Below are 10,366 nucleotides of genomic sequence, written 5' to 3'. Positions count from 1 at the left end.
TTGGACAGGAGAGTGTGGAGATATTTGTAAGCATCTAAAATTAAAGATAATATATTTCAACAAATATATACCTATGTACACATTGAAGTAAAAAAACTTGCCTTCTCGTTTAACTAATTGGTCCATCTGGTTCTACCTCCGACCAATTTAAGCGTTCGCACCACGCAAACGATTCATCTCGACTTGCCCCATAACGTACAATCTGTCGTTGACTTCAAGCATATCGGTGTTCCGTTCTCTACCCACTTTATGTGGCATGGCATAGCGTAGTTTATCCCAAAATCTGGGATCTTGCCAATCCAAGTATGTGTTCATATCCAAATATGCTTTCAATTCCTTATCCAATAGCTCACTGTTGATAATTTCACCGTATTTAATCATAATTATGCGCGCACGACCTTCGTTCAACGAGCACTGATGTGCTGTGCGAAACTCCATGCGCGCCCATTCAGATTCGATGAAGTGCTGCGAGAGCACAATGATCGTACGTCGCGACTGATCGACCGATTCGATGATTTGTTCAGGTATATCAGCGCCAGCTGGCCAATTGCGTTCGTGCGTACATACACGAAATGGTGGTTCGCCCTGCTCGAGTTGTGGCACTAATAAATGGTTGACAAAGTCAGCCTCTTGGTGCGCATAGGAGATGAACGCATCGAACGTTTTATTCTCATCCAGCTCGTATTCCCGAATGCAACAACGCAATATGTTTTGACCATATAACCAGATTTTTAATTGCAATTTATACTTAAAGAAAAATGTGATAATAAGAAGGAAAATAATGATGATTAACGCTGCAGTTGTGATAGCTGCAATCATGTACTGATAACTTTTAACGCTGTCCTCAGTTTGGCACAATTCGCTCAGGCTTGCTGTTAGGAGAGTAGCATTCGGTTTATTAACACAGCGTAACTGCTCGACATCGGGTATGCGTTGCCTGTGTGCACGTACTGTGTAAAGGAGCTCCCGTGAAGCACAGTCGCAAATCCAAGGGTTTGCACTTAGATACAGAGACTGTAGTTTCGTGCTTTCGTTGAGAAATACACGCAAAAAATCAGCACATAACGATTTTAAGCGATTATTTCGCAGATCCAAAACCGTCAAATCGGTTGGTAGTTCCAAGAGACTTATGTTGGTGATTTGATTGTTCGCGGCGTAGAGCTGTGAAACGTTGGCGTAGCCGAAGGTGGTGTTCAGAGGCAGTCTAGTGAAACGATTATTGCTTATATCGAGTAACGAAGTCGTGAGAAATACTTGTTCGGGACGTGGCAACTCTTTCATAGCGCTGAGTTGTGCGCCAGTGCAATTGATGTGCAGCAATTCGGATTTTGTGGAACAAACGCAGTTTCTGGGACATTGCACCGGTTGCCAAGCACACAGTTCATGCCGTCGAAGCTGTGTGAAATTCGTTAGTAGTTTGGTTGACGTCTGATTACACTGCAGATCGCTGAAATACCTGCTATAGTTATTATTGTAAATCCATGCTAGTTTACAATCGCATTCGATATGGTTGCCAGCCATTTTGATTTCGCCTTCACAGTCGTTAGTTTTACTGAGCATATTTGATAAAGCATATACGTGTTTAATCAAATTTTGTTCTAAGCTAATTTTGAAAGGGCATGTTATGCCGATTTCAAAAATCCAATCCATATTAAACCCGATCAGAAGATTGCGACTTAAATTTATAGATTTCAACGTACGCTTGCTTTTGTGGTACTCGTTAGGTTGCAATGTGCTGACATAATTCAGACCTTTTGCTAACTCGAAGTTCATCGGCATATTGCTGTTATGTAAATTTGTAGCCAATGTAGCTGGGGCATTGGCATAAGTCGCGTTGCCCCAAATCGTTCGCAGTTTATTTTCGCTTAAGTCTAACTTATGTAAAAAATTCAACGGTTTGAGAATTGTTATAATATTTGTTGTATCGTGCAATTGATTGCCTCTGAGTTTCAAGTGCCATAACAAAGGGGTTTGCTCGAAAAGTTTAGGACTTAAATATGTTAACGAATTATAGCTGAGATCCAGTATTATCAGTTTATTCAGTTTAGCAAATTGATTTGGTAATATCTCCACAATTCCATTGTGGCTCAAGTTCAGAAAATTCAAACGCGTAAGTGTTGCAAAGACATTTTCGTTCAAAATATTCATATTATTCTCGGCTAAGTCAAGTTGCCTGAGCCCAACAAGTTTACGAAAATGCGCTTGCGTCAAGTTTTGCAGCGTCATGTTGTGATATAAATTTTTTACGCTAAGCCCTTGGAATTCGTTGTGCTCAGATAGTGCATGCTTCGGGAAGTCATAACTGTCTTCTGATGATTTTATAATTAATTCAATATTTTTTTCTTCATAAAAGGCACTAATTGGATTTGTAGCAATGTCTATGTTATATATTGCCATTAATTTATTCTGTGTAATCTCGTTTATCTGAATTTGCTGTACTTGGCTACTCATAAATTTTTTGGGCGTAAAATCTATACACTGAGATACTTTGATGGTATCTGTTTTAAGAAGAATTGACTGAAATTTATGCTCGAGTTGAAAATCAATATTTTTAGTTCGTTTGTTACAATACACACGCATTACTCGACTTTCAGGAATAAAAAGTACAATAGGCTTTCGTAATTTATTGGTAGCACTACAATAAACCATGTCACTACATTGACATGAAAATCCTTCAATTGTAGGGCAATTACGAAAGTTATCTGAAGAATTGGTAAATGTACTGGGCTCCAGCAGAGAAGTCAGTGCAATCAGAAATTTGTTGCTAAAAATCAGAAAAATTGCTATATAGGCGTATGTTATGCACATATTTAATAATTTTATTTATTTTAAATTTAATTTTTCCCTCTGATATTATTTTTATATTTTCGCCGCAGTAACTAAGTTCTGCAGACTAACTCACTTGCACTTACTGAAATACTAAATTCTAAATCGCAAACTGAAGCAGATTAAACCATTAAATCATAATTTAATTTCTTATCCAAAATATTTTTAAAACCGCAAATATTGAAATAATAAACCTATAGTGATGGTAAAATTACGCCAACGAAAAAATACGGCGTATATTTTTGAACAATCGATAATGGTATATAGATACTGAAAAATTTGAGCTAAATATTATATCTCGTTATTTGTTTCATTAAAACTAATCGAGAATAGAACATTGTTATATGTATATAAAGACGGATAGAAGGAAATCCGTTATTTTTGAGTTAAATTTAAATCCACAAAAAAAGAGACCCCACAATTTGCGCCAACTACCGTGGGACAAGCCTCCTCAACATCGCATACAAGGCTCTATCGAGCGTATTGTGTGAAAGATTAAAGCGCACCATCAAGAAACTGCTTCTTTCAGAACTGGAAAATCAACAGTTTACCAGATATTCAGCATGCGCCAAATCTTAGAAAAGAGCCGTGAAAAGAGAATCGACACACACCACTTCTTCGTCAATTTCAAAGCTCCTTTTGACAGCACGAAAAGAAGTTGCCTTTATGTCGCGATGTCTGAATTTGATATTACCGCAAAACTAATACGGCTGTGTAAACTGATGTTGAGCAATATAAAAAGTTCCTTCAGGATCGGGAAGGACTTCTACGAGCCGTTCGATACTAAACGAGGTGTCAGACAAAGAGACTCCCTATCGTGGGACTTTTTCAATCTGCTGCTGGAGAAAATTATTCGAGCTGCAGAACTGAATCGAGCAGGTACAATCTTTTATAAGAGTGTAAAGCTGTTGGCGTATGCCGATGATATTGATATCATCGGCCTCAACACCCGCGCCGTTAGTTCTGCATTCTCCAGACTGGACAAGGAGGCAACTCAAATGGGTCTGGCAGTGAACGAGGGCAAGCCGAAATATCTCCTGTCATCAAACAAACAGTTTTCGCCCTCGCGACTTGGCTCCCACGTCACTGTTGACAGTCATAACTTTGAAGTTGTAGATAATTTCGTCTATTTACGAACCAACATTAATACCACCAACATGTCAGCCTGGAAATCCAACGCAGGATTACACTTGCCAACAGGTGCTACTTCGGACTGAGTAGGCAATTGAAAAGTAAAGTCCTCTCTTGGCGAACAAAAGCCAAACTCTATAAGTCGCTTATAATACCCGTCCAGCTATATGGTGCAAAGACATGGACGATGACAACATCCGATGAGTCGACGATACGAGTTTTCGAGAGAAAGGTTCTGCGGAAGATTTATGGTCCGTTGCACATTGGCCACAGTGAATATCGCATGCGATGGAACTATGAGCCATATGAGACATACGACATTGATATAGTTTAACGAATTAAGAGACAGCGGCTCTGCTGGCTCGGTCATGTCGTCCGAATGTACGAAAACACTCCATCTCTGAAAGTATTTGACGCAATACCCGTTGAAGGAAGCATAGAGAAGAGAAGGACCTCCACTTCGTTGGAAAGACCAGGTGGAGGAGAACATGGCTTCGTTTGAAATATTCAATTGGCGCCACGTAGCGAAAAGAAGAAACGACTGGCGCGCTGTTGTTAACTCGGCTATAGTCGCGTAAGCGGCGTCTACGCCAGTAAAGAAGAAGAAGAAGATGTCCCAGTTAAGAGTTTGGTCGTAATAGGTAGGCAGCATAGTAGATACTGCCTAGTCAATCACATCAAATTTTTGTGACCGTTTATGGGCTTGACCGCCATTTGCATCTACTCATCGCAATTTCTTTAAAATAATATAAAATTAAATAATCGTTCTAGAAATGTTGCAATTTCGTGCGCTATTGCCATTTTATGGTTCTCGTAATCGTTCACTTGTGATCGCTGTTCGTCGATATGTTGAAAATTTCGAGCGTACATTTTCTTTACATAATGTTCAAGGGCTAATAAGACAAAGGACACAAAGGACAGCTCGATGAATGAAAATATTGTTACCGTTCAGGCAAGTGCTACTAAAGACCGCAATTTAACGATTCCAAGACGTTTCTCGAGAATTGGACTTGTCTCAAGCCACAAACACATTTTGAAAAAAGAAGAAGGAAATCTTCGAAATATTCATGAACAACCATTGCATTCATCTAAATGGACAGTTTGACAGAGTTTTTTGATCTGGTGCAATCATCGGTCCGTACTTCTTTCGAAATTAAACCGGTGACGCCGTTGTTGTGAAAGTAGAGCGGTATAGATCGATGGTAACCAACTTATTATGGCCGGAATTTGTAAAAGCTGATATTGGCAACCTCTGGTTCTAAAGAGAAGGCGCTATATGCCATACTCTATGTGCAATAACCCAATTATTGCGAGAAAAGTTTGGAGATTTGATAATTTAAAGAAATTGTGACGTTAAATGGTCTCCAACAAGTTGTGATTTAACACTATTATCTTTCAGCATTCAGCAATAAGCTGGCTGCTTTGTGTCCTTACTAACTATGTATTCTTAGGATCTTAAATCTCGAACAAACAGTATTCAGTCTCTTAGGATTTTATTGCCATTCGGGGAAGATTCGCACATGGGAATTCCGTATGTGAGATTTTCTTGACGTCAACTCGAGTGTTACCCAAACTTCGAACTTAGCTTTGTATCCAGCCTAATTTAAATGGTTTCAATGACTTTTTTGTAAAAGTTTTGCTCCTGGTCAGACTCGACCAGGTATGATATATTAGACAATGGTCCTTCCGGAGCGATGTGCATTAAAACTACTTTATCAAAATGCGCATGCTTTGTTGTTATAATATCATGCAGGTAAGTGTGCGTTTATCGACGAAGAACTGTAACGTATGTTGTCCATCTTTGCCACGTGCTCAAACTAAACTAAGCCAGAGCAAAATACAGAATACCAAAGCCATCAATAAATTGGATTTTTGCGCAATATGTCGCACAAAGTGCTGTGGTCTGTTGATCTAACGGTTGTTTGCAGCTAGTTAACAAATTTATGCCAAATGTGGTACTGATAATCTATCAAATAGATCTAGGACATTTCATAGTCTAAAAATATTTTTCCTCCATTTGGCTTTTAGCCATTTCCTTTTATATTTGAATGGTTTTACACTTTGCAAGGAATGGTTTCAATAAATCGTGGAGACTTAAGACTATTTAAAGCAAGCAACAAATCATACCCCAAAAATGTTGTCGGAAAGTTGAAGCGACGTTGCTTGTGATAATTGTTATGTTAACTAACAAAATGAAATTGAGCTAAAAGATTTTTAATTTTTAAAACGGTATGAAATTTTGGCCTGCCATTTTCCTGTGCCAAATAGACAGATCGACGGAACAAATTGGCAATCATTTAGTTATACAAATAATATTCTATACCATAGGTCTCCGATATCAACAATTGTCCTACTTGGCAAAATTTTAGATCGATATGTTAAAAGCTGAGGCACTTGTTCGTGTATATACATACAGGCGGACAGACGGTCTTGGCTAAATCGACACGTCTCGATCGGTACCCTCGGACCACCTTATTGGAATCCAATACTTCGGATTTCAGCTATGAGAAACGAAAAACATAAGGAACTAGACTGCGGATGTGGGTTACTATCACATTTCAAGCTGGATTCCGATATTTTAGTTAAACAAAAAAGTCTTTTCGTATTTCTAATCAAACTTCATTTTTTATATTTAATATCTTATATGTATATAAAAATGAATCGCAAAATGTGTTGCTAAGCGAATAACTCAACAACGCCTGGACCAATTTTGCCAATTATTTTTTTTAATGTTCGCTGAGGTTCAAGGATGGATTTTATGGCAAGAAAAATTCGAATAATTGCCGGAAAACCCCCAAAAATAGCCCTTTTCTTTTTCCCATACATACGAATGAATGTTTGTTCGTTAGTAAAGCTAAGAGAAGGGCTGCACTAATCTTGATGAAATTTTCAGAGGTTGTTCGTTGTAGATCGGATGTGGATTTAGAAATAAAAATACCTTATACGTTGAATGACGAAAAGTCGAAAAATTGGACATTTCCGAAAAGTAAATTTTTTCCATATACATGTGTATGTATGTATATTTTTTATTAAATTGTGGTTTGTTTTGTTTTTCAATATTTTGATTTGTACATTACTTAAATCGTTCAATTTCGGTCGCCTACTTTTTATTCCGGCTATTCAAAAGAAAAATTATTAAAAATTACGTTTCACATAAAGTGATCAATTACAGATTGAAATTTGTTACGAAGCCATGAAGAGGTCGCTCTAATATAGCAAGGCAAGAAATACTCCCAGGATGCGGTGACATACATGCGGAATTATGGATCGTGGTCAATTAGCAAGCGATCGTCACGATGTCACAGCCCGACATTTCAAACAACAGATGCGATGTTTGATGGACTATATCTTGAAGCAACGTATGGTATATATGATGCTGTTAGATGATGGATATATTTTGTTGAGTAGCAAAAAAAGAGGTTTGCCGCATGTACACATTTTTCCTTGGTATGGGGATGGTGGTTACACCAGATCAAATTGATGAAATGATTTCTGCGAAAATTCCTGATCCAGAGATATATTCAGAATTATACGAAATGGTGACAACCAATATGGTTCATGTACCTTGCGGATATCATAATCCCATTTCGGTTTATATGTCTGACAATAAATGTACGAAACACTATCCCCATGCTTTTCTTTCGGAAACGCAACCTGGAAATTATTCAATTTAGAGGCCTGAATATCGAAGTTGACAACACATCGACGATGACATCGTACCATATTCGACACTGTCGTATAATTCACATTCAAAACTCATGTCAATGTTGAGTATTGCAATTTGGTGAAAGCTTCTATATTGGCGTAGACACCGTTTACACAATTATAGCCGAGTTAACAACAGTGCGCCAGTCGCTTCTTCTTTTCGCTACGTGGCGCCAATTCATATTTCAAGCGAAGCCAGGTACGAAGTAGAGGTCTTCCTCTTCCTCTGCTTCCCCCGGCGGGTACTGCATCGAATACTTTCAGAGCTGCAGCGTTTACATCCATTCAGACGACATGGCCTAGCCAGCGTAGCTGCCGTCTCTTAATTCGCTGAACTATGTCAATGCCGGCGTATATCTCGTACAGCTCATCATTCAATCGAATGCGATATTCGCCGTGACCAACAGGCAAATGACCATAAATCTTTTCTCTCGAAAACTCGCAACGTCGACTCATCAGTTGTTGTCATCGTCCAAGCCTTTGCACCATATAACAGGACGGAAATTATGAGTGACTTATAGAGTTTTATAGGTTTTTGTTCGTCGAGAAAGGACTTTACTTCTCAATTGTCTACTCAGTCCGAAGTAGCACCTGTTGGCAAGTGTGAATCGATCAGCAAGTTACAAATAGTATATTTACTTTTGCAATTCATGAAAGTTTTCCGACTGTTGTGCGTCTCGCGGTTCAACTTCATTTAAGGGGCTATAACAGTGTGACGCATGAAAAATTAAGCGATTTTCGTTATTTTTTTTAAGAGAAAGTACGCGATTGAAGATTTTGAACTTCTTTGAACGTAAGAAAGTATATTTTCAGCTATATCTGAAGATTTTTTTTTACAAAAATGTTGAAAAATGATGGAGTTATGGGCTGTGTTTGGAGGGGCCAAAAAAAAAGTGCCCCAACTGCTGGCATGATTCCGGCCGAATCAGTAGCTGAAAAGAAAATTTTTTAAAGTTTATTAAACTTAAAGATATTTCCTATACAATAACCTACAATCTTTAAAAAATATCGAGAATTAACAAAATGGCGTAATTTATAAAAAAAAAGATCGTTTTTTTTTGGTAAAAAATGGTCGTTTTCTTAATACCAAATTGGCAATTTTTCAAACAACAAGAAGATCGTAGGTCATTGTATAGCAAATATATTCGAAAATATTCAGTTTTAATTTGAAGTCGATCGGTCATTTTCTCTTTGAGTTATAATGTCAGCAATTTCGAAAAATGTCGTTTCGAGAAAAACGCGTTTAAAGTTTCACCTCCGAGCGGTCGCTCTTTAGAAAGCTATCATCCATAAACTATTCAAGATACGACCTTCCCGATTTCACAAGATATTTATGGAAATATAATCTATCAAAAAAGCAAATAAAAATTTTTTTTTTAAGTGTCACACTGGTATAGCTCCTTAAGTCATTGCGTGTTGTGAATGCTACGGTGTGTGCAACTTGTTGAGAAGCATGTCAGCAATTGCAATTGCTAGAACATGATAATCACTGGAAACAAACGAAGAATATTGCGATAGCTTTTTCGCATGCCACTGAAGTTCTCATACTTTTCGCGAAGATCAAAAATGACATTGCCAAAGGGTTTTTGCATCGTATTCGATAAGATCCACCTGCATTTTGTCAATTCACTTCAACGAAAAATGAACTCATCATGACCAAATTGTCGTAACTACGATTCTATGAGTGCACGCGTAATTTTAACTTCCAAAAATACCGGTGTTAATGACTTAAACTGGAAGATTCAAAGTCAAATTCTGGGAGGCTCATACAAATTGATCGATCGTCTTGACAATGAAGACGAAGCCGTGAATTATTCAGTGGAATTTCTAAATTCTTTGGACAGGATTGCTATGCCGTAGCATCATTTGCGTCTCAAAGTTGGATCTGTCATTATTATTATGTAATGGAACCCGGCTGAATGTGATGCAGTTATTCAGTGATGCAGTATTCAGATTCCAGGGAAAATTGCATTTGCAATGACAATCAACAGAACACAAGGATAGTCGCAAGAAAAGTGTGGCATAAATCTGGAAATGCTTTGTTTTTCACACGGCTAGATATATGTACGTGGCGTGCTCATAAGTTGGAAATCCATTTTCTCTGTCTATTTACGCACCGAAAAAGAAACTAAAAAACTTTATTTATCAAGCTGCGCTACATTAAAAAATTTAGATAAATCGTAAATATTTATTTTCAAGGCAATATAAATTTAACTTTCTTTTCGTTTCACAACACATAATTTCACGCAAGGCAACGGCTGCGGGGTCAGCTAGTCTATATAAACAAAAATTAATCGCCAATACGACTGAACCAAATTTGATAATTATTTTTTTTAAATGTTCGTCGAGGTTCAAGGATGGTTTCTGCGGAGAAAAAAAATCGAATAATTGCCGAAAAACCCCTAAAAACAGCCCTTTTCTTTTTCTCATGCAAACGAGTGAATGTTTGTTCGTTAGTAACGCTAAGAGAACGGCTGAACGGCTTGATGGAATTATCAGTGGTTGTTCGTTGTGGATCAAGGAAGGTTTAGAAATAAAAATGTCTTATACTTTTCATGAAAAGTCGAAAAATTAGATTATTCCATAAAGCAACTTTTTTTTCAATTTTTGTTTGTTTTGTTTTTCAATATTTTGATTTGTAAATTATTTGAATAGTTCAATTTCGGTCGCTTGCTTTTTTATTCCGACTATTCAAAAGTAAATT

At 37.5% G+C, this 10,366-nt stretch overlaps 3 protein-coding genes across 3 annotated transcripts in view; 1 reads left to right on the top strand and 2 right to left on the bottom strand.

Moving 5' to 3' along the window:
• LOC105229162 (ATPase inhibitor, mitochondrial) overlaps positions 1-10,366 on the top strand; it is a 576,424-nt gene that overhangs the window by 264,071 nt on the left and 301,987 nt on the right. The window lies entirely within an intron of this gene.
• Positions 108-792, bottom strand: LOC125777799 (protein toll-like). Its single transcript, XM_049453489.1, has one exon. It carries the CDS (start codon positions 436-438, stop codon positions 148-150), a length of 291 nt encoding a protein of 96 aa, XP_049309446.1. The 5' UTR covers positions 439-792; the 3' UTR covers positions 108-147.
• On the bottom strand, positions 864-2,226 carry LOC125777650 (protein toll-like). Its single transcript, XM_049452746.1, has 2 exons — positions 952-2,226; positions 864-872 (listed from the first exon to the last, which is right to left on the bottom strand). The coding sequence occupies exons 1-2, from the start codon at positions 2,224-2,226 to the stop codon at positions 864-866; spliced, it is 1,284 nt and encodes a 427-aa protein (XP_049308703.1).

The sequence above is a fragment of the Bactrocera dorsalis genome, chromosome 3 (genome assembly GCF_023373825.1).
Source record: "Bactrocera dorsalis isolate Fly_Bdor chromosome 3, ASM2337382v1, whole genome shotgun sequence".
In the NCBI taxonomy this organism is placed as follows: Eukaryota; Metazoa; Arthropoda; class Insecta; order Diptera; family Tephritidae; genus Bactrocera; species Bactrocera dorsalis.
This window is presented reverse-complemented; position numbering and strand designations above follow the sequence as displayed.